At 40.7% G+C, this 24,741-nt stretch overlaps 1 protein-coding gene across 6 annotated transcripts in view; it reads right to left on the reverse strand.

Annotated features, from left to right (window-relative positions):
- zzef1 (zinc finger ZZ-type and EF-hand domain containing 1) overlaps positions 1-24,741 on the reverse strand; it is a 143,504-nt gene that overhangs the window by 62,306 nt on the left and 56,457 nt on the right. For all 6 annotated transcript variants that reach the window (XM_033045933.1, XM_033045935.1, XM_033045932.1 and 3 more), the window contains exons 26-37: positions 23,621-23,864; positions 21,268-21,347; positions 18,780-18,864; positions 16,509-17,016; positions 14,157-14,321; positions 10,063-10,182; positions 8,346-8,507; positions 7,112-7,244; positions 6,549-6,687; positions 5,612-5,777; positions 3,941-4,203; positions 2,521-2,657 (exon numbers count right to left, since the gene is read on the reverse strand). In XM_033045933.1, the coding sequence (XP_032901824.1) occupies positions 2,521-2,657; positions 3,941-4,203; positions 5,612-5,777; positions 6,549-6,687; positions 7,112-7,244; positions 8,346-8,507; positions 10,063-10,182; positions 14,157-14,321; positions 16,509-17,016; positions 18,780-18,864; positions 21,268-21,347; positions 23,621-23,864 (2,202 nt within the window). The remainder of the gene's footprint in view (positions 1-2,520; positions 2,658-3,940; positions 4,204-5,611; positions 5,778-6,548; positions 6,688-7,111; positions 7,245-8,345; positions 8,508-10,062; positions 10,183-14,156; positions 14,322-16,508; positions 17,017-18,779; positions 18,865-21,267; positions 21,348-23,620; positions 23,865-24,741) is intronic.

Genomic DNA, 24,741 nt, shown 5'->3' on the forward strand with positions numbered 1-24,741 from the left:
ATTAATGGATCTACGGTACGATAAAACTTTATTTATCCCAGGAGGGAAATTGATCCGCCAACAGTCATAAAACACAAAATACATGAAACATTAAATTAAAATGACGAGTGGAAAGGATTGGGGATGTGCAAAGATTAGGGTGGGGGGGAAGGGAGTCAGTCTACCCCACGACAGAAGGGGGAAGCGTTGTACAGTTTGGTAACCACCGGGAAGAAGGATCTCCTGTGGCGTTCTGTACTGCATCTTAGTGGAACTAGTCTATTGCTCAGGTTGACCAGTGTGTCATGGAGGGGGTAAGCTATATTGTCCAAGACGCTCCGCAGTTTGAGGTGCATCTTCCCCTCCAAGACCACCTCCCATGAATCCAACTCCAAAATGTGCCACTGAGTAAGTAAGTAAGTTTATTGGCCAAGTATTCACATACAATGAATTTGCCTTGGTGCTCCGCCCACAAGTAACAACATGACATACAGTGACAGTTACGAATGACTCAGAAAACACTAAACATTAATAATAATAAACCATTAATGATAAAACACCATTGATCAAGCATGTGAAGCAACAAAATACCAGATCAAAGGGAGGCTACAGTAGAGCTGTTGAGTAGAGCAACTACTTTTGGCTGTTGAGTAGAGCAACTACTCGTGGATAAAAACAGTTTTTATGTCTGGCTGTGGCAGCTTTGACAGTCCGGAGTCACCTTCTAGAGGGAAGTGTTTCAAAGAGTTTGTGGCTAGGGTGAGAGGGGTCAGAGATGATCTTGCCCGCTCGCTTCCTGGCCCCTGCAGTGTACAGTTCATCAATAGAGGGAAGGTTGCAGCCAATAACCTTCTCTGCTGATCGGACGATTCGCTGCAGCCTTCAGGTGTCAGCTGGAGACAGCTGGAGTATAATTCAAGTGTGAGCCGTTGCACTTTGGGAGGTCCAATATAGGGGGAAGTATACAGTTAATAGCAAGACCCTTGACAGCATTAATGTATGGAGAAATCTTGAGGTCCAAATCCATAGCTCCCTGAAAGTGACAACACAAGTAGATAGAATGGTAAAGAAGGTATGCTTGCATTTATAGGTTGGAGCATTGAGGATTCGAGTCAGGAAGTCATGTTGCAGCTTTATAAAACTTTGGTTAGGTTGCATTTGGAGTATAATATGCAGTTCCGGTCTCCCCAATACAGTAAGATTGTGGAGGCATTGGAGAGAGCGCAGAAGAGATTTATCAGTATGCTGCCTGGATTAGAAGGTATTAGCGAAAAGGAGAGATTGGACAACCATGGATTATTTTCTCTGGAGTGTTGTAGATTGGGGGGGACATGATAATAAAAGTATATAAAATTATATACGGGTAGATAATCCAAACCTTTCTCCCAGTGTTGATACGTCAAAGACAAGGGGGTATAGCTTTAGGATCAGAGGGGGCAAACGTTTAAACGAGATGCGAGGGATAGGTTTTTGTTTTACACAGCGGCTGATGAGTGCCTAGATGTGCTGCCATGGATAGCGGTGGGAGTAGATAAGATGGTGGCGTTTAAGAGACTTTTGTAAAGTCACATGGATATGCAGGGAATGGATGGATATGGATCATGTGCAGGCATAGATTAGATATTGTGGGCTGAATGGCCTGATCCTGTGCCATATTGTTTTATGTTCTATTTGGCTCCAAGACTATCTAGTTGAACCAACTTAGGAAACATAGCTCAAAGGGTGTGGTCTCAGAGACTTTGAACACAATACACAGTTCGGTGGGCGGCACGACTCACGTCGCAGCGGCCTCTGCAGTCCGTCTGTTTTTTTATTATTTTTATTATTTTTTGTCTCGTTTGAATGTAGTTTTTATTAAAAATAATTTTGTGTATGTGTGTGGGGGGCGGGGGGTGGGGGAAACTTTTAAAATCTTTTCCCTGTAAGGAGAACCCGACCTTTTCTCTGTCGGGTCTCCGTTGTCGTTGGGGCCGAGCACCGTGGAGCGGCCTCCAATCGGAACGACCTGGGGCTCCAGTCGCGGAGCAGCGGACCTATTTACCATCGTAGAGCTGGCCGAGTTCGGAGCGGGAGGAGCTGTGGTGGCGCTCGGCTGCGACCCGACCCCGGAGATTCGGAGGCTTACCGCAGTTCTGGTGGACGGTAACACCGGGAGCCCGTGGGTCCCTGCTGGGAGACCACTTTTCGGGGTTTCCGCAACGGCGACTTCTCCCGCCCGAGTTGCGGGGTTGAAGATGACCTGGAGCGGGGCCTTACATCGCCCGGCGCGGCTTTGAATGGCCGCGGGACACTTACCATCGCCCGCCGGGGGCTTTGACTCTGACATCGGGAGGGGAATGGGGAGTGCAGGGGAGAGATAAGTCTTTGCCTTCCATCACAGCGAGGAGGAGATGCGCTGTGATGGATGTTTGTGTAAATTGTGTTGTGTCTTGGTTCTTTTTCTTGTGTGTATGACTGCAGAAACAACATTTCGTTTGAACCTCAATGAGGTTCAAATGACAAATAAATTGTATTGTACAATTGAGTAGAACACACGCTGACCTGATGTTGGTTGCTGGTGCATTGATCAGTTGTGGAAAGCATCTCCGCTGTAGATTCTGCTGTGGTATTAGTAATGGCCATCTCACTTTCACTCGTTGCATTGGAGAGTAACGAAAGTACCGCAGAGTTCTTTAGACCTGGGACAAAATATAATCAAACAATGGATGTCTCGATCATTTGCACGCTTTAAAGAAGATAGCACATCGTGACAATCCAGGAATGTTACAAAATTTTGACATTTAAAAAATGAGGCCTGTAATTTGTCTATCCACGAACAATATTTTCTTACTAAACATCTCACTAAAACGTTACTGTGGAAGTTTTCAGATATTTAGTATGAAAATACTGATCGTAGATAGACAATAACACAAAATATAGATGATTTAGATGTTCTAATGACATGATTGTGCAAAAAAATAATTAATTTGATTATCTTGAGTGGATGTTCTGGATTGTGATCGAGCGGAATATGGCTGCAAAATTTATGGTCTAAGCCCCTATGGTAGGCCGATATCGTATCGGGGCCTAAATAACATTTTTTGCATCATCAGATTAAAACGAAACCACACCAAAAAGCAAGAAAAGATGTTAAATAAACGACATTCCTTTTGTTTTGTCCTGCTCTTGCGATCCGTGTTGAAGCCGTTAGAAGTCGCGTTTAACTTCAATTCAGCGATGCAATCGACCAGCAACTTTTTTTTTTAGATAAACGGGGGCGGGATTGCCTATCAATTTTTCTTCATCAGCTTGAAGTCCGAGCACATTCCTCTCCGACAACCAATACAAACCTGCATTTTAATCCCCCTCCCCCCTCCCCCCCCCCCACCCACCCAAACAGCCTCCAGAATCGCACACACAGGCAGTGGGCAGATCTGGAGTGCCACTGATAGTAGGGTTTTGTAACAGCGCTAGACAATGCATAGGCAATGAGAGTAGAGCTGACTGGGTCATTCACACTACAGTATGTAACAGCCCAATACAAGCAACAGAGATGAAACACTAGTTCAAACAAGTATCCATCTGAGTAGAAACAAGGAACTGCAGATGCTGGTTTATTTTTTAAAAAGGCATAAAGTGCTGGTGTAATTCAGTAGGTCAAGCAGCATCGCAGGAGAATATGGACAGATGATGTCTGGACCCTTCTTCAGACATATCTGATGAATCTGATCTGACAGAATCAATTAGTCTGAGGAAGGATCCCGATGTGAAACGTCACATGCTGATTCTCCAGGTATGCTACCTGACCTGCTGAGCTACTCCAGCACTTTTTATTTATCCTTGTTTGAGTATTGATTGGGTAGAGACAGGCCTTTTGTCTACAGAATCCACGCTGACCATCGATCACCTGCTCATGCCAGTTTAGCCAGAGATACAGCCCACCGAGTCCGCGCTGACCAGTGATCACCTCGCACACATTTACTTTTTCCTTGATGGGCTTTGATTAGATATTCAGTGATGAGCTCTGTGCAGCGAGCTTCCAGTGCCTCAGCCTGAGATTGCACACAAGGGTCCAGATTCTCCTTGGTGGGTTTCTGCTCTGTAACGATGTCGGCCGTGTAGAGGGCCAGTGCGCTGAACAGCAGCCAGGTGTAGTTGTGGATGTATGGCTGGATGAGACGGTGGCGGTCACTGATGCGAATCGTCACCATGGGGAACACCGTGATGCTGTGTGTAGGCAAGTGGCTGCAGGGAAATTAAAAGCTTCAAATTAATGTGGAAAACAATAGAGACAAGAGACTGCAGGTGCTGGAATCTTGAGCAAAAAAAAACTAATAGCTGGGTCAGACAGCATCTGTCGAGGGAAACGGACTGACAATATTTCCAGTTGAGACCCTTCTTCAGGAGGATCTGGACCCTCGTGTCTGACCCGAAACATCATCTGTCCATATCCCTCCCAAGATGCTGACTGATACGTTAAGGTCCTACAGCAGTTTGCGCTTCGATAAGAAACAGTACATCTCCCCATCCAACTTATTAACAATTGACAAAGGTAAAAAAGTCATTACAAAATAGTATGAATAAGAGCCAGAAAAGTTCCCCTGCAGCACCCTTCCCTGCCAGGTTAGTTTACTAGATTTACTTTGGTACAAGAGGAAATCATGAAGAATGATACAGACATTGGGTAGGGAACAACACACTTGAGATAATTCTTATTACTTAAGTAGTTTAGTCAGCTGGGTTCAATTATACACTAAACTTCAACAATATACTAAACAATTGACAGACGACTGATCACGAGTGAAACAGTTACTCAAAAAGGACGGCGGCAGCACCCAAAAGGTGAAAGGAGACAAGGGCAGACTGTGCATACTGCTGAAGTGTTGCAAGCACAGTTCAAGGGCAGAGCTTGTGGCCAGACAAATCTGCACACTCGTGGCCAGACAAACGCTGCTTTCATTTAATTATTTTCCCGAGACTCCCCAATAGAGGCAGAGGGAGCCAAATAATTTATCAAATTTGCTGAAAGCTCACAGCGATGTCTTTGAAGTGGACACATCTGTTAATAACAGGGTGAACAGATGGCTGCACCATTTGAGGGAGTAAAAATAGCAATCCTGCAAATGAGTTACGCACGAAAGCTGCTGCCTCCTAATTCCAGCACCCGAGATATGATCCTACCTCCAGTGCTGTCAGTGTGGAGGTCACACATCATCCGTGGCCTCATTGATGTTTGAGACCCACCATAGTCTCTGTATATTACCCATAGTGAAGGTGGGTGTTATGATAATCAGGATGGAGTTACATAGAACACTACAACACAGGAACAGGGCCAGTGGCCAACGATCTCGATGCCAACCATGATGCCAATTTAAACAAATCCCATCTACCTGCACATGGACCATATCCCTCTATTACTTGCCTATTTACATGCTTGTCTAAATGGCACTGAAGAGGTGTGTGTAAGAGAATAGAGTGATGGGATAGGCATATCTGTGAAGCGGAATAGACTTGACAGACCAAATGGCTTCTGTGATCTCATTTAAAAAAAACGAACTGTGAATGTTGCCGACTTCATTTTTGGGTCATCAACAATACAATCCGTAATTAAGAAGTAGTAATTCTAGTGCTGTATAGCACCATTGTCGGTTACCTGTCAGGGTATTTCTTTGCAGAATAGCACCCGTAGCAAAGGTCAAAGTCATCACATACGTTGCAATTGATCCTGCGGCCTATGATTAGCCCCTGGCAGTGATCACACGCGTACTCCATGTTCACCATCTTATGATAATCTTCATGATGTTCAGGCATCACTCCTCCTAAAGGGAAAAATCACCACAGTATAAACTGACCCGATCATTTGATGGGATGGCATGCAAACTAAAGCTTTTCAATGCACATTATAAACCTAAGGCTTCAGAACTTTGGTCTCAACAAGATAATATTGGCAATGAAATAGGCTAGCTAGATATTAACAATTCAATAGACAGGGTGAATTTCTGGGAACATTTAGAGCCTGTTTTGCACAGAAGCAAACAGATGTTATTCACATCATGCTCATCAACCCCACAGGTATCTTCTCACTTATTGCTAAAGATGAATTCCCAGGAACAATAATAATAATAATAATAATAATAATAATAATAGGATCAGCACTGAAAGGGCAGAGGTTTATTAATAATAACAGCACTGCTGTGTTAGGAACTTGGTGTAAACTCCTTCACTCTCCAGTTATGCAGGGAACCCAGCTGAAGCCTCCACCCCTTATTGACACCTCCACTCCACAAGTCAATATAACATCAGTGCGGCATGGCTCAGTGTGGAACAGGTAAGGAATCACAGTGAGAGGAGCAGTGAAGCCACTTGAGAGAGATGTGGGGGTGTGTAGCAAGGAACTCCAGATGCAGGTTTAAACAGAGGATAGATACAGAAAGCTGGAGTAATTCAGTGGGACAGGCAGCATCTCTTGAGAGAAGGAATGGGTGATGTTTCGGGTCGAGTTCCTGAAGAAGGTTAATTAATTAACAGCCATTAATAGCAGCCTAGAAAAACGGAGGCATTTTTACTTCACAGCACTTCATTTTTTTTACCGAGAAAACATGTTTTGCAGAGATCCATGTCTGGACACTGGAGACAGCGGTAACGATGCCACGGTGCTATTTTATGACATCCGTCGCAGGATATCTCCACATTCAGCAGGTCACAGTAACGTGCAACAAACATATGCATCTGTCACATAAAAACAAATAGTTAATTACAATTCCAGACGCTAAAACTCAAGTTATTTCATCAGAAACAGTGGCAGTCGTTAATGAATTAGTGGTGTGCAGTTAACAGATACACTTGCTGATGACTTGTTTTATGTATTTATCAAAGGTAAACTAGAATTTTATTCACAGACCCATCTTCGACGGCAACTTAAAATATATTTTGTTAAAAACTTTCCGGGGAAAATTATATTACTTCTCTCAATTCCCACAGAAAGTGTTTTGTACTCTATTATTTCCATACTCTAAGGGAAAGAAATGATTAACAAGAGAGAAAAGTTCACAAACCTAAACTTTGGTTTCTTACAATTCTAATGCAAAGTACTGCACAATAACTACGTGCCATAACATTGGGGATAATGAAATGACTTAAAACATTCACTTACTCGCCTCTTCTCTTCAGCTGTAGCATTGGTCATCCTATCATACCAGACCCGCAGCTGTATTCCATCCTGACATTCATCCATCCATTCTTTGTTGCATTCATAATCCGCAATCTCATCCTCTTCACTCCACTGGCTAAATAAACATGTCCATCAGGCAAATAGTTAACAAAGCTTCATTATCAGTTGAAAACTGTTCATGCTGTCTGTCTGATGGCTGGATAGGTACGTGTCAGCTTCCATTTAAAAAAATCTCACCCACCACCAGAAAATCACACCCCTTTCCACCACCACCACCCCAAACCCCATTGTGTACCAAACACTATTGATTTCTATTAGCACCATCCCTATTTATCAGATTCCAGCACTGGAATCCATCTTTCTCCACAGAATGGCGATGACCCACCTAGCTGTTTCCACCTTCACCTTCCCCTTCCCTCCCCTCACCCTTCACCTTTCCATGGCGCACCAATTGCCTCTTGTCTCGCCACTTCCGCAATCCTCTTTCTAGCAACCAACTTCCCACTCCACTCTGTCCTGAACCTGTTATTGACACCTCCACTCCACAAGTCAATATAACATCAGTGCGGCATGGCTCAGTGTGGAACAGATAAGGAATCACAGTGAGAGGAGCAGTGAAGCCACTTGAGAGAGATGTGGGGGTGTGTAGCAAGGAACTGCAGATGCAGGTTTAAACAGAAGATAGATACAGAAAGCTGGAGTAATTCAGTGGGACAGGCAGCATCTCTTGAGAGAAGGAATGGGTGATGTTTTGGGTTTGTTTGTTGCTCTAGATTGCTGCACCAAATCCAATGCCTTCCCGCTCTATCCTGCAGCAAATCCAGCCAGCAATCAGCCTCCACGACACCACGTTGCATTCATCATCTCACCACTCTTCCACCTTCATGTATTACCAAACCCTCACTTACCCTGTCACTTTATCCTGAAGCACAGCTTGCCCGCTTTTGCCCTCACACCAACATGTATTGATATATAAACCCATAGCCAATTTGCATTAATGATCAACCTACCATATAGAAACATAGAAAATAGGTGCAGGAGTAGGCCATTCGGTCCTTCAAGCCAACACCGCCATTCAATATGATCATGGCTGATCATCCAAAATCAGTACCCTGTTCCTGCTTTCTCCCCATATCCCTTAATTCCATTAGCCCGAAGAGCACAAGATCATTTCATATATTTCAAAGGCATACACCATATTGTGATTTATACTCACTGAATGGCGCTGTCATGAATACTGATATTTTCTTGTGACATTGCCAGTAGGAGATCAGGTAACTTGATGTCATTGAAAAAGGATATGTCCAGTGGCTCCCAACCTATATCCAGTAAATGTAGAAGGCAGGTCTGAACACAGGACAGAGCTGGGAGCAGAGACCTAAAGGAAACATACAATGGGGCATAAATCCACTAGAAACCATGTTGTCAACTCTGCCACTATAGGGAACAGCAAAAAGAAAATTGGTTGAATTATTTGCTGGATATTTTATACATGAGCACATTGCATCTCCAATATATATATAAAAATAGCCATTCTAAGTCAAGGGTTTTAGAGGTATACTCTCTATATTATATCTTGGGGCAAATTATGCTCTGTTCAGTCCAGCACCTGGATAACTCCCTCACATCCACTCCACCTGAATTCTCCCCACCCCACATTGTATCACCTGTCCAATGACTTGGGCTACCAGATGTTGGAATCAGTGGGTACCTGTTGTTCATGAAACTGTCAGTGACTGCAACTGCTCTGTGGTAAAATAGGCAAAAGCTTTGCTCTGGTCTTATGGCCGGGCATCATTGTTTTGAAAGTACCTTCCAGAAGGTAGTTGAGTCCCGTGGTTCCTTTCTGAACCACCTGGCATAGTACCTGCCTACATAGTAGCATGACATTAGTTCCTAGAGGAATTCAGATGTGAAGTATTTGGTATATATTTCGGTACGCATTGTTTGAATCTATGATGTGAGATCCAGGAATTAAATATCCATTTTTATTCAATACATGTGCTAAATATGGGAGTGTAGAAGATAAATACAATAGAAAATTAGTGAAAGCTAATGAGGTAATCAAAAGCATTGGTGAGACAAAAAGGAAAGCTAACGGTTTGTTGGCCCTTACGCAAGCACAAAAACAGTTAGTGTCTCCTTAAAAAAGACGTAAAAAAGCGGGTCAGGCATATTTGGAGAAAATTGATTGATTTCAGAATGCAGTCTCTGAATATCTCCTTGCACGACCAACCCTGGAATTACTCAGCATGCCTAGTCTGCCCACCTAGAGATAAACTTTTGATTATAGGTTTGCAGCAAAGGTTTGTCAGATTGGTTCCAGACACGAGAGAGAAGAAGGAAGAAATCTATCATGAGAGATTGTCAGATTGGGCCTGTACTCTCAAAAGCTTTGAAGACAAAACAGTATCTCATGAAAACATACAAATTCTTCCGGAGCTTGACAGGGTAGATGAGCAGATGATGTTTCCTCTGGCTGGGATTCAAAATAGGGGTCAGTCATTTGGGACTGAGATGAGAAGAAATGTCTTCACACGAAGTAGTATATCTTTGGGATTCTCCACCCAGAAAGGGAGTGAAGGCTCAGTCACTGATATGTTCAGGACAGGATCAAGAATTTTGGATACTGAGAGATGGGACTGGTACAGAAAAGAGGCACTGAGTAAAAAAAAGTCATTCATGATCTTACTGAATGGCAGAGGATCAAATGGCCTAAAGCTGCTCTTGTTTCTTCAATGGCAACCAGTTATGATACAAAAAGCACTGGATGGCAACAACATTGAAAGAACTGCTCAGGAGCATATAGTATGATGGTCAAAACTCTAAAATGGATGACTGTATTGGTGTTCTTTCATTTAACAATAGGCTGGACTCAAAATAAAACTAAACCAAATGCTGAATTCATTCATTCTGTTCAAGTAATTACTTACCAATCTTTCTCAGTGTTAAACTGACGAACAGCAGTTACAAGAAGCAACACAAGATTGTGGTAAGTCTGCCGGAGTTCATGCCATAGTCCCTTTCCACAGCCCTCCAACTGCTGATGATAGCTGGAAACACAAGTCAGAGGGGGGAAAAAAAAAAAAAAGAAGAAATAAAAAAATTTAAAAATCAGGGTTTTATCATTTTCACTATGCACAGTATTTTCAACTAATTCAAATGTTCAGAGTTGGAAGGTGGAAAATGTATCCAGTAATCTCACCTACTTGACTTGTATATATTGCACGTGGGGAAGAACAGTTTTGTGCTGAAGGTGACGGTTAAAGATGGAGGGCAGTTTTGAATCTTTTCGACTTACAAAACTTGCACCAATTTTGAATTTCACAGCAATAGGAGACCAAGACTAAATTGCAAAACTTGATGCAGATGATGAATGATATACTTTTACAATCATGAAAGAACACACTTATCCTAAACTGGGGCAAGTGAACTAGATAAAGGGCGACCTTTAGCAAGGTCAGGTGAATCTGGTGTGAGATCTGGTGTGAGAGGGGAGGTGAATACCAAATTAAAAGTGTTACATATGAATGCGCGAAGTATAAGAAATAAAGTGGATGAGCTTGAGGCTCAGCTAGAGATTGGTAGGCATAATGTTGTGAGAATTACAGAGACATGACTGCAAGAGGATCGGAGCTGGGAACTGAATATGAAATTATTAAGGGATTGGACAAGCTAGATGCAGGAAACATGTTCCCGATGTTGGGGGAGTCCAGAACCAGGGGCCACAGTTTAAGAATAAGGGGTAAGCCATTTAGAACGGAGATGAGGAAAAAGTTTTTTCACCCAAAGAGTTGTGAATTTGTGGAATTCTCCGCCTCAGAAGGCAGTGGAGGCCGATTGACTGAATGCATTCAAAAGACAGTTAGACAGAGCTCTTAGGGCTATGGGGAGAAGGCAGGGACGGGGTACTGATTGTGGATAATCAGCCATGATCACATTGAATGGCAGTGCTGGCTCGAAGGGCCGAATGGCCGACTCCTGCACCTATTTTTTATGTTTCTATGCAATGAGAAGCAGGGCCCAAATCAAAGTGGCAATCCTTAGTGAAGCAAAGAATCTTGGAGGAGAAGAATACCAAGCACAAGGGAGAGCATAGTTCTGCTGCTCACATACATACATTCTAACATTTTGATAGAATTTAGAGGAAGTGAGCAAAGCATCCTGTGTTGAAAATGTGGAAGGCTTATTTTTCAAAGGTATAGGATAGCCAGCAGTGTAACTCCATGCATGGAATGGGAATCCCTTGAGAAAGTAGGAAATGCAATCATGAGGTCAAAAGATAACTCTGCTGAGCAACACAAATCACATCTGCGACAGGATAACATCAACCAGAATTTGGATAGTGATGATAGTTTAACTGGCAAAAAATACCTTTGAGATTCAGACAGTTTAAAGTTATATTTTAGGACAGCATGGATAAAATAAAAACTTGCAAAATAATAAAACTTTGGAATATTCTTTACATTTCAAACCCAAGTTAGAAGATGCATCCAATCATTTGTACCCATTTTCAAAGTAGAATGGATCAAATAATAATTTCAAATTGGATATTTCTGCTCCTGCTGCTGGTTTTTTTTCCCTTATAACTGGCAAGTTAATGACTTGGTCAACTTTCCAGGAAGAATTCCTAAATCGGAATCATAATGTGTCACACTCGCCCAGTTAAAGTTCTCAATTGAAATCCAATATGGGGTTCTGTGGATATAATCTAAGATGATGATTCAATGCCCAACTGCAGCTGGCAAGCTTTTAAACAAGTAACATCTGAAGGAGGTTCCGTGCATCTAGACTATTATTATTCTCAGGCAACATTGCCATTAACCAGCTAATTTTCTTTCATCGTTTGTGGAATCAACTCCAAACAAAATAGCACAAATTCACCAGGACTACATCCTACTGAGTATTTCACACAACTGAAGCATCCTAAGAACAGTCATATGGGATTAGTTAATGCCAATATTTTAAGCATTTCGATATTTTGGTTTTTGTGCAAAAACAAAACGAGTCTTGTTTTGTTAAAGGGAATGTTGGCTGTAAAATTATTCCACCATTTTACTGGCCTTTGTCACCTTAGGTGTTAAATTCAAAATTTCTACTCATGAAAAGAAAATATTAATGATCTGATTAAGTTGCTTCAAAAAAAAAATTAAAGCTATTCACAAATAAATATATGGACAAATCCTTCTGCATTCTCCCCGATCCCAATCAATTACTTTATTCTTAAAATAATACAGATGATTTTCAAATCCCCTCTGGTACTATTTTCATATAAATAATACAGAAGCCCTTTGATGATCACGCGTTATCTATCTAATGCTGGAAAGGAGTGTGGGGGGTGGGGGGAGGAGTACTCAAGTACATCAGGATAAGAAATCATGGAACATTTTATTTTGGTTATTAATCATATAATTGTAATAATGTTTATTGGAAATAGTGGCATCATTAAAAATCAAATGCCATCTCCCACACATTCTCATATTTCATGGGATACCAAAGTAAATGCATTTACTTCTTAAAATACTTCAGAGAACATTCAGAATCAAAACAAGATCAGAAAAGGATATTTCTATCAGCAGAATAGATATCGCAGGCATAAAAGTGAAGATGCTGTGTAATAAAAGTGAATTAATGCACAACAATTCAGCATATTTACTTTGGCAGAAATTAATAAAAGCTGCATATAAATAGACCAAATATAACAGAATCAGCAGGTTCAGACCCCAGCCTGTGCTATCAAGATTTGTCACTAGCCTTAGCAACAATAAATCTGCCAGAGATAAAAGGGGAAAATTCATAGGATTCCTGCCCGACTACATTAAAGATCTGCGTTACTAGCATCAAGAGCTCCAACTCAACGTCCACCACTGGAAAATCAGGAAATGTTAAGGATAGAACTGAATCAGCTATGATGCTCCACAGTTGAATGCCCTACAAATATTTACTATCATAGCTCACATTTAAAGATGGCCTTCTAAGCTAGGTAGCAGAGTCCTATAATTATATAAATCAACCTATTGCCATTAAAAGTGTTTCTTCTTAACTAATCAGTATTTGAATACACATCAACTTACTTTGCAAATTCGTCATCTCAACCTCCTTTGAAAAAGCTGTATAAAACAAGTTTGCAAAGGTGTGGCATGGTCTTTGAGTGGTCTTGACAATGGGAGATTGCATTCTAGACTACACGGGTATGAACAATACACAAACCCATGAGATCTCCCACACAAAGGATGGAGAAATATCTCAGGGCCAGTCAATGATGAAAAATAACCTCAATCTAGTTTTCTGCAGGGTCTAGATAGAACTTTGCAAATTCTCATTACTCCCCTAAATTTTATTTATATGCATGAATGCTTTGCTGAAGTGGTTCCATCTTCAGGAAGCATTACAGCAATGCATTGCAAGGCAAAATAGATGAATCAAGTTGACATTTGGCTATAGGAGCAAGCTTCACCGTTCCATTCTATCATAATTAATTATACAATGCCATTTCCTCTCCCTGGTTCCCTTCTATTCATATCCTTTCATAACAATAATCTACTAATTTTAATATTTGGTTCACAAGGCCAGACTCAACATCACTTTAGAGACAAGTGTTTTCTACATCCCCTCGCCTTTGTTTGAGGAGATGCATCCTGACATCATCCCAAACACCTGGACTTCCTCCTCCAGGTAAATGGTTTCATTATACTCTTACCAGTTTCTTTCTGAAAGGCTTTTACAAAATGACTTAGCAAAGTGCAAATCAATCCTTTGGATGCATTAGAGTTTGTACTAAAATTTACTAGGTAAGTCACATTCGGTTGACATTTGCTCTACATGAGAACACTCTACAGATAGCCAGTACAAATAACTCACTACTAAATAGTAATAAAATCATCAAGTAGAAGATCACAACCAAAGCTCAGAACTATTTGCTGCAAATCACAATTATCAAGGTTCACAAAGTTTAGCTCATACGTTCGAGGAGCAGAATTAGGCCACTCGGCCCACCAAGTCTACTTTGCCCGTTGTCGTTCCATACCTGATCAATTCCTTCTGACATGTTAACATTTCCTGCAGAAAGAGAATGCAGGAGAACTGGAAGAGATGAGGTTGTCCGAGTGATTGCAGGCATTCGCTAACCGCACGGAGAACATTAATGATATTCTTGGCCTGGTCCTTCCGCAAAGATAGAACCTGCAAAACACTGCAAAAGTTTTTTTTTTAATGTTAAAGCAAAGTAATAAGAGCAATCGGGACAAAAACAAATAAAAACACAACTGACACTTTGGTAAATACACTTGCCACTAATATGCAGTACTTGATGTCTTATAACTTATTTGCAAAATAACTCGCATTAGAAGTATCTGCCAAATTGTTGATATCGAACTTCAAGTTTTTTCGCACAAAGGGTTGAATGTAGTTCAAGAACAGTGTCTTCCAGCAGATATTAAAAATAATGGTGCATATCCTATTTAAGTGTCCGAATTCAAAGCATTATATAAGATCACGTGGGTCTCCCCCCAGATGTCTTTATTGCAGGGATCAGTAGCCTGTGTGAGCCCCGCAAATTGCCCCGTACCTTGGGAGCAGACGGCAGAGAGCAGGCATGAATCACTTCATACTGGTCCACCGTGCATTCAAATCAATACTGCTCAAAGAAAAACCTTTTGATTCAAAGTTTAAAGACCCAGAAGGATGAAAAACAAAGTGCTGGCATGTAAAAACTCAGTTTATTCAGTTTTGTGATCCAGACCAGTCAAGACTAGATAGACACAAAATGCCGGAGTAAATCAGCAGGATAGGCAGCATCTCTGGATAGATGGAATGAGCGACATTTTGGGTCGAGACCCTCCTTCAGACTTGAGTCTTGACCTAACTCGTCACCCATTCCTTCTATCCAGAGATGCTGCGTATCCCACTGAGTTACTCCAGCATTATGTGTCTATCTTTGGTGTAAACCAGCATCTGCAGTTCCCTCCTGCACACTAGTCAAGACTAGTATTCAATGCCCATCCCCAAGTGCCCTTTGAGAAGGTAGTGACGAACTGCCTTTGTGAACTGCTACGGTCCTCTTGTAAAGATACTGTTAAGGATAAGAGATAATGAGGGACCAGTGATATAGTTCATACAATAGGATGGTGGGAGTCTTGATGGGGAACCTGTAGGTGATGTTTCCATGTAACTACTGCTCTTTCTTCCAAGTGATGGACACTGCATACTTGGGGGAAATGAGGGGAGTGCAGTTGTAGCAGCCACTGCAAGTAACAGAGGCATATTTTGTAGATAGTACACCGTGCAGTCACAGTGTACTGGTGATGGAGGGGTGTACATTTAAAGTGGTTAATCAAAAAGGCATGATTCTGGGAATATGACAATGCCAACCATTACTTGACTTAATCGGGGGTGGGGGTGGTTGGGTAGAATACAAGGTGTTATTCTTCTAAAGACCCTTATTTCCTGTATACTTCCCTCTCTTCTCCTTTCATTCCGCCTCAGGCCCTGCCCACGCAAACTGCAAAGACCCACAAACCATGCTACCCGTGTAGGTAGTAAAACTGGGGAGGATTTTCAGGAGGTGGTGGTCATCTGAATGTGCTGCAATCCATTCGATTTTTGCTGGGTTTCTCTGCGCTCCCAAAAAAAGTTACTCGAGGCTCTCCATGCCCGGATGATTATTCTTCCATTTGGATCAGTCACGAACTAGGGATTCCTACAATCTGGTGAGGGCGATCCTCCAAATCAAAGCCCTCAGCATCCTGCTCCAACTCAGCTGAAAAGTGGCTTTAATGATCACATTGAGTAATTCACAAAGGCAGGTATTAATGGCATTTAGCTTATGGCCAAATCAACCTTGCAACTCAGAAAGCGGTGCATCTTTGGAAGTTTCCGTGCCAGACAACAGTAAATACCATGTAATTAAATGACTGTGACAGATAGTTTTGGATCAGCAGTGGAAATCGAGGTTTATAGGGAACAGGCAAAAAAAAGTCAATGCCAAGATCTTGAGTGGCAGAGCAGACTCCAGGGGCCCTATGCCAACTTCTGCTCCCATTGCTAAAGCTCTTACATTGCAATCTGCACTGAGCTTTGAAACCAATTTCCTGCCTTCAGCATCTGGCCTGCATATAGAAACAGGCTTGGTCATATTAATTCTCCAGGAACAAACTGCTATTTACTAACCCTCTTCCTTCTGTTAGCTACTACTGCTTCAGATAGGAGACTTGGAACGGCAGTCTGGGTTGGTAAATTAAATTTTGATTGAAAGAAAACCAGTTTCTTTCCATTTCCCCGCCCTCACCCACCGCATTGCAAACTTGCATCTCCTCTAAATGCACTCTTTCAGACAATTATTCAAGTAGTTTCCTTTGGTTTGACAAACAAACCAGCTTACCTTTCAGATGAAATGTTGGTATCCTTCATAAACTCCAAAATGCTCTTCAAAATTGGATATTTGTCTTGGATTGGGACAATTTTAAACTCTTCCATGGACTTGAGTGAAAGTAATCTAAGTCGGCCTTTATTAAATGAGCCCTTGGGTTTGGGACTAAAAGGAGAGTGAAGGTCAATATAAGGAGATACAAGATTTTCACTGGGCGTGCTGCTCACTGAAGAAGCTGGGCTCTCAGCAGGATCAAGGTTATCGTTCAATGCTGTGGCGGCAGGGATTGATTGCTGGGCTTTTTCGTCCACTGTGTTTGGCGACTGTACAATTGGTTCATGTGATGCGGTAGAGTGGACTGCAGAAATAAGCTGTGCCGGCAGATTGGCGGACTTTAGCAAACCATCGTTTTGCTCAGGCAAAGTATCCATTCTCTTCTCTTCAGATGAAGAATCAACATTTTTTGATGGTAATGGGGCAAATTTTAATAGCAAAAGGCTCTTCCCAATCCAGTTTTCGTCTAGAAAATATCAAAAAGTTACTTCGACAAAGTTACAAATTGTAAGTAAATATAATATTCATTCTATTAATATGATTGGTATAAATGCTTTAATAGCTGCCTTACAGCCACATCAGATAACTATTCCAAAATACCACTCTTGTGCATTAATAGAAGGTTCCTTATTATTTAGACTATCCTAAAATAGCTGGGCGTCATTTACAAGAGAACACTAAATGTTTAAGCAAAAAGCAGAAATCAAAAATCTACTTAGAATAAAACTACTCGAAAAATAACTTGAAATTTGAAATAAAAATCAAAAATGCTGGGTACACTCAGCAGGCCAGGGAGCATCTCTGGATACAGAAATAGTTAAAATATTTCAGGTTAAAGACTGTTCATCAGAACTGGGACAGAGGGAAAAAAGTCAGTTTTAATTTGCAGAGGGGGCAGAATGGGGAAAAAAACAGGGGTGCTGAACAGAATTTGGTTAATGCCTTAGTTCATGTTCAATTGGAGTATAGAAACTATGGACATTTGCATTTGTTATCTGATTTATTCACTGACTCAAGTGTTTTAAAATCAAATAAAGACTATACAAGAGATGATTAAAAGTGAGATGTTCATTTTCCCCAAGAAAATTGTGCAAACTAATGGAGTGAAGGTCAAAGAAATGGAAAAGTAGATTAATGATCAGATATCACTTCTATTTGAAATCTGACCACTACCTATGAATCAGGACAGACCGATGAACTGCAAGTTAGCAGCACTTATTAACAATACCATGGTCACTTTCTCTGGAATTCTGGCAGGAATCCAGCACAAAGGTCAAGAGTGTTTTATTGTCACATGTCCCAGATAGAACAATGACATTCTTACTTGCAGCAGCACCACAGAACATGTAAACATAATACACAGTAAACAATATAATAAACGAGAGAGAGAACAAAAAAATAGTAGTCTATTGTAGTTCAGAGCTTATTTGAGGTTGTAGTATTTAATAGCCTGATGGCTGTAGGGAAGAAGCTGTTCCTGAACCTGGACCTTTACAGTTTTCAGGTTCCTGTACCTTCTTCCTGATGGCAGGGGTGAAATGAGTGTGTGGCCAGAATGGTGTGGATCTCTGATGATGGTGGCTGACTTTTTGAAGCAGCGACTCCGATAAATCCCTTCGATGGTGGAGGTCAGACCAGGTGATGGACTGGGCAGTGTTCACAACTTTTTCCAGTCTTTTCCGCTCCTGAGCTGTCACATGAGCTGCGTCCTGATTTTGCCTTGGTGGAGGTGATGGCATTCAAGCACTGCCACAGTTGCCGAACATCTGCCAATACCCGGGGGCTTTACAAGGTGGTTGGTGGGGTAGGCATAAACAACTGATTTCATTTCTAGCCCTATTGGTACCTACCATATTTTAGAAACTGGCACATGCAATTAAACAAGGTATACCAACCTCCAATCCAGTGCATGTGAACCTCATTTAAAGGTTGAGAACCACAGGTTAGGGAAATAGCTTACCTGTCTCCTGCCTCCTCTGCCTCCCCTGCCTCCTCTGCCTGGCACATTAAAAACAACTCCTTACAATGAGCACAACATGGATGAAAGTTTTCAACAAATAGGAATTAGGAGCTTTAACCATAGACAAGGAATTAAGCCTACAATACTTATTATCTGATTTGTTTATTCAGGCGTTTTCATTGCAATACGGTATGAAATCATGTGATTGCAACAGAGTCCATCTATGCCAATGTCTATAGGATTGGGAATATTGGCTAAATCTTACTCACTGATATTTTCTGGGTTCATCTTGTCATCGTCTTGCGTTTCTTCTTTATCACTGATCATCATCACATATTTCTGTTTACGTTCCATCTTGTTAAGGGTAAGGATGGGGTTGAAGGAAAGAAAATTGAGTCCACTTGGTATCATTCAAGCACAGAATCCTGAACATTAAGAGTGCAATGGAAATATCTGTGTAGTTACCCTATATTGTATTAATTATCAATGTTTACAATTATCAATCTTTACAACTATAATGATACTTGCTCTAATTTTTAAATCTTAATAACCCTCCTTCCACTTTTCAAAGTAACAAATGTACAAACTATAAACAGGGCCATCAAGTGGCAGCTATTAGGCAAGAAACTGCGAGCCAATATTCAGCTCCAAGCTTTGTCACAATCCTGGCATGGGCGCAAGAACCAAATTGAGTTGAGCATAGCTGCTCATAGTACCAAGGCAACATCAGCCGAGCTAAATCTTGGAAGCATTAATAAATGAGTTCCCCGTTGGTCAGGGCTGAAACACTCTCAAACTGCAGGAGGTGTTCATGGGTACACAGGAAATTGCAGGTGCTGCAATCTTGAGCAAACAACAAAAGTGCTGGAGGAACTCAGCAGGCCAGATAGCATCAGCAGCAGGAATGGACAGATGATGTTATAGGTCGGGACCCTTTTTCAGACTGGCGCAGGTAAGTGAAGAAGTGCTGGTTGTGTGGATCTGGTGCAAAATGAAGTGGAGTCTAGATTCATGGCACATCTGGGAGGCCTGGAGTGGAAGAGCAGAGCCAGAGGGTACCCACACCTGGTGGAGAGTGTAGTGCACGGAGGGGAGACCTGTTGTGAAAACAAGAAGCTAAAGAGAAATAATATGGTGGATGTTGAGATGTTTTTGCTGATGGAAGTGTCACAAACAAGGGGATATAAGATAAGGAGCCAGTCATTTAAATCTGCTGGGTAGAATTTTTCTTTCTCCGCGAGGTAGCAGATCTCTGAAATTCTCTGCCTCTGAGAATGGTAGCGGTCAGATCATTAGATATATTTAACAGGGTGATAAATATGTGGAAGATCAAGGAGTTGACAGTCACGAGGAACTAGCACAGAAGAGGAGTTGAGGGCAGTATAGATCAGCCACTATCATATTGATTGCTGAATGGCCTATTCCTGCCTCTATTTTCTTGTGTTCCAATCATTGCAATTGTTCCCCTATGGTCAGCATACCTGCCCCTCCTCCACCAACCAGGCTATCTCATAAATTCATCACAGTGACCATTACACATTTATGAATCCTAGTTTGGAAATTCCCACAGGAGAACGCATTTTATGTGAACTTATTTTTATAATTGTAATGCATCACTCATCACTTTATTTCCAACAAAGGGGTTACCACCCTGCTTTGTCTTTCCTTTTGTTTATAATTCCTTAGTTCTGACATCAATATGAAAATCATGATTTATATGCATAAAGGTAATGATGAGTTTAATCTGAACCTTTGAGAAATTAATCCTGTGCTTTGTTTCCATATGCAGAGCCTCTTAACCCGCTTTACTATTTACTGCTATCAGTGAATTTTTGCCTGATTTGGCCTAATTTTGCCTAATCTTTGCCTAATCTTTACCTCATTCAGGCTTATTTTCCAAGCAACTTGAGGCCCCATTTATCCTACCAAAATGCCATTTTATATGTTCTGACAGTCTTGTTATCACTATACACAAATTGGTATCAAAAACTTCCTGCCTTCTACAAATGTGAGTACATTTAAATTCTGCTCTATATTTTCTGCTTTTTTGCCACTTACTGTTCAGTCAGATAGTAGCCCTGACTCCACACAATGAATTAGATCCTATGAGATTCAAACCTATCTCATCAAATTAGATCCAAAGTTTGGTTGCTTTCATGATTAGAAGCCTGTGACTGATGTACCACTAGGATCAGTGCTAGAAGCCTTGCTGTTTGCCATGTACATTATTGATTCCAATATCTATTGTATTGGTTTATTACTGTTGTACCGAGATAGTGAAAAACTCGGCATGCTCTCCAGTCAAATTATACTATACACGAGTATATTCATTAGTTACACAAGTACAATAGGCCATGAAAAAGAAAAATAGCAGAGTGCAGAAAAACAGTTCAAGATCTGAAATGAGGTAGGTTAGGACATCAGCAATGGAATAGAATATAACATTCTAAAAGTATTTGGATGAGGACTTGAATCACAAGGCATTGGAAGGGTATTCATAAATGGGATTAGTATTGATGGTCGGCATTGACATTGGGGGCCAAAGGGCCTGTTTCTGTGCTGTATTGCAGTGGCTGTATTACAGAGTATACTCTGTATTAAAGTTTAAGGAGTGGCTCTTCATGAGGCTTTTGAAAATCTATTACATCTTCTGCAGCACCTTTGCTTACTCTTTGTTAATGCTTCAAAGTAATGTCATGATTTCCAAAAAAATAATAAATGTAATTTGAAGAAAGTGTTGCTCTTTATTAAACTTACGATCCAAGTTTTCATTCCTTCAGCCAATGCATACACTTCTGCAATTTCATCATGGAATCCTGTGGCACCTCCGCTTGCAACTATAGAAATGGAGAAACAGAATGAATGAGTGAAACCAATCTATTATAACAGATTGCTTTGCGTTATTGTGTTCTACCATCAGAATCAGCCAACACATTCATCAGTCAGGAATAAAGTTCAACTTCAGCATCTGAGCATCTACACCTGGTTGTGGCAAAATAGCAATATCATCTACAGCTGTTCACAATAGTTGTAACTGAACTGCATGCAACATATTTTCTGATGTTTACAAGCTGTAAAATATTAAATCATCTGTGCTGGAAATGTAATGTGCCAGATCATGTAAGCAACAGGTATTAAAAGCCTTCCAAATAGACATGAGTGAAAATCTCAACCCAGATCAATTGCTTGCAATTATCTTATTGTCTTCAATAAAACATTAGTAGTTGCTCGCAACAAATTCATACAAATTTTGAAGGGCTTGGTTTAAGATTACAAGAACTGGGACTTGAGAATGGCACAAAACTGGCGACTATATACCATCTCAGTGTACTACTGATATATACTTGTACTGTATCTGACATACTTATCTAATATGTATCTGTGCTTATGTATAGTGATACTTGTACTGATATGTATACAAAAATGAATTTCACTGTACCTGGGTGCATATGTGAAAATAGTACCATAACATATCAAGATTGGAGGTTTTGTTTCTGGTAAATACCTAACTTTGCACAGGCCACACTGTATTCTTAAGCAGAAACATTTTCTCAACTGTCAGTGTTAATAATTCTGCACCTTTGATTATATTTGGCACAAAGCAGATTAATTTCTCTTCACCTTTCAGCAAGCTAAAGAAGAGAAGGGTGGAGGGAGGGTGGGGTGCAAGATCGAGAGGGAAGAGTGAGAGGGAAAGAAAACTGTGGCTGACTCGGGGCTCAGGGATAGAACTAGCTCTGTTTTTAATTGACTTCTGACCTGGCCTCGGAAGCTCAATTGATCAAGTTTGCTGATGAATAAGGCAAGTACAGTGGAGCCCTTTCCACTTTAACCATATTACGTTTGTCACACTTAATGAAACAAATAGGTACTGAAAGTTAATGCACAAGTGCCAAATTATTGCACATCAGACAAACGGATGGGCACTGTGTAAATTTCTACAGCCACTGAAAATTCAATGGATCTAATAAAGAATTAGGATCCTTTGTAAAATCATTGCTGTTTTGTATTGCTGAATGCAATGAGTAAATCCAAAACGTAACATAGTTAAATTAGAAAGGGCTTCACTCAATCAAATGTGCAGTGTTTTGTCAAAGGGGGGACAGGAAATATTCAACTGATGGAATATCTGGAGAATCAGGAGATTTCTTCCTGTCAAGAGTATTGACTGCCTCCAGATACAGCCCATAATTGGGAGGATAAAAGCTATATCCTTCAATATCCTTCTGTCTGAAGAAGGGTTTCGGCCCGAAACATTGCCTATTTCCTTCGCTCCATAGATGCTGCTGCACCCGCTGAGTTTCTCCAGCACTTTTGTCTACCTATAATATCCAAGCACAGGATAATATAATGTATAACACATCCACTAATGAACCAAGTTCTGAAATCAATGATGAAAGTCGTCCTGTTCTCTTACACTAGAAGTTGTGGCAATTGCAAATCAAAAGCTGTTGGTGCCCTCTACAGGGTTCTTGTCAAATTGAAAGCAATTGTGTGTCATCTTAACTAATAAATCTTTCTAGAGAACCAAATCGAAAATCAGGAAATGCGTTGGTCGGTTTACCTGTTTATAAACTCAAATATAGGAAACAAAGACAGAAAGTGAGATCAAAAAATGTTTTGTTTTTAATTACCAGTAATAATTAAAATCTGAAATGATGAGCTAATTTTCTGTGGCAGAGAGATTGGTTGTCAGTAGACAATTACCTCGCCGTTAAAACCTCATAGAAACTTAAATGGACATCTTTCCTGGCCAATTTGGTACAGAGTATGCAAGTATAGTAACTGTTTTAATGCCAAGCTTCTTGGCAGGATAGTGGGCACTGTGCAAGCTCTGGATGAGCAGGGCAATTTAATGCAAAATGGTGAAAAGTCCAGAACAAGTATTGATGTGGTAGATTCTGCACAAATTCAAACTACAATCACAATTTGTACTTACGCTATTTTTGTTTTTATTATTGTGACTAATTGCAATTAATACGCTCGAAGAAGCTATAATTGCAAGCATTTCCCGTAATGTCTTTATACTGCCAAATCCGCAATCTAATTTAATCACGTTAAAAAATATATTTTTTTTTAACAGACTACTTTCCAAAAAAGACCAATTTACCATAGGTTCTCAGTGCACTGTGAAGATCAGGGTTGTGGTATATCATGGCAGCAAATACAGCGTTCACAGCTTGGTCAACATTTGACCCAAGGCCAATTCCACTAAGTACTTCCAACCTTGCCGAATGCTTCTTGCAAAGGCTCAGAAACTTCTTGATTAAGTCAGTCTGAGAGTCAGGGACATCATCTTGCAAAGAATCCCAGAGAGCAACCTGGACCAGGAACTTCTGAACATCATTCTTGCTCTACGACCAAGTGCAAAGAGTTATTTCAATATAATGAAAACAAACATTTCTTTCCAGATAGGACAACAAACTGCATCTAAATTTGTTTCATGAGCCTTCATAAAATAAAATTATCTCCAGCTTCTTTTTTCCCCACTATCAACCCAAATTTAATCATTTCTCCACTGTCACTTCATGACATCTTTAAGCTATGCAAGAATTCATAAATTTGTTCATCAAAATGGAGACCATGCATTTTCTCCACCCTTTATTCCCCACAGGCTTATTACCTTCTGCTCCATTCCATTAAATTTTAAACCTGGTCGATACAAGACTTGGAATAGTTTCCTCGCCTCATATATCAAATTTCAAAGTGGAGTATAAAGAAGGGTTTTGGCCCAAAACGTTGCCTATTTCCTTCACTCCGTAGATGCTGCTGCACCCGCTGAGTTTCTCCAGCATTTTTGTGTACTATCAAATTTCAAAGCTGTAAGATACTCTTGTTTAGAAAAAAAAATGATCACCAAGTCCTCCCTAACAACAACCCAATTCCAGGGTTCTCTAATCCCATACTTACTTATACTTTAAGATATACTTAAATCTCAAAGTAGCTTTTACATGACTGAAATGACACTAGGTCCACAAATGATGCTCTCTGTGACGATGTATTATTTTCCTGTCATTGTTAAACAGATTCTTAAAGGAATGTTGTAAACCCCCATCTTAACGTCATTATATTATTTTTGTTTTCTGCACATCTATTATTCTAACAGTCAGGCAGATGCAGCGTAGAAATCAGTCTTACAGCCCACCAAGTACGTATTGACCATTAAGCACTCTTTTATGCTAATACAACTGTAACTCATTTTATTCTCTCCACATTCTCTTCAGCTAACCC

This window comes from Amblyraja radiata, chromosome 28, assembly GCF_010909765.2.
Source record: "Amblyraja radiata isolate CabotCenter1 chromosome 28, sAmbRad1.1.pri, whole genome shotgun sequence".
Lineage (NCBI taxonomy): Eukaryota > Metazoa > Chordata > Chondrichthyes > Rajiformes > Rajidae > Amblyraja > Amblyraja radiata.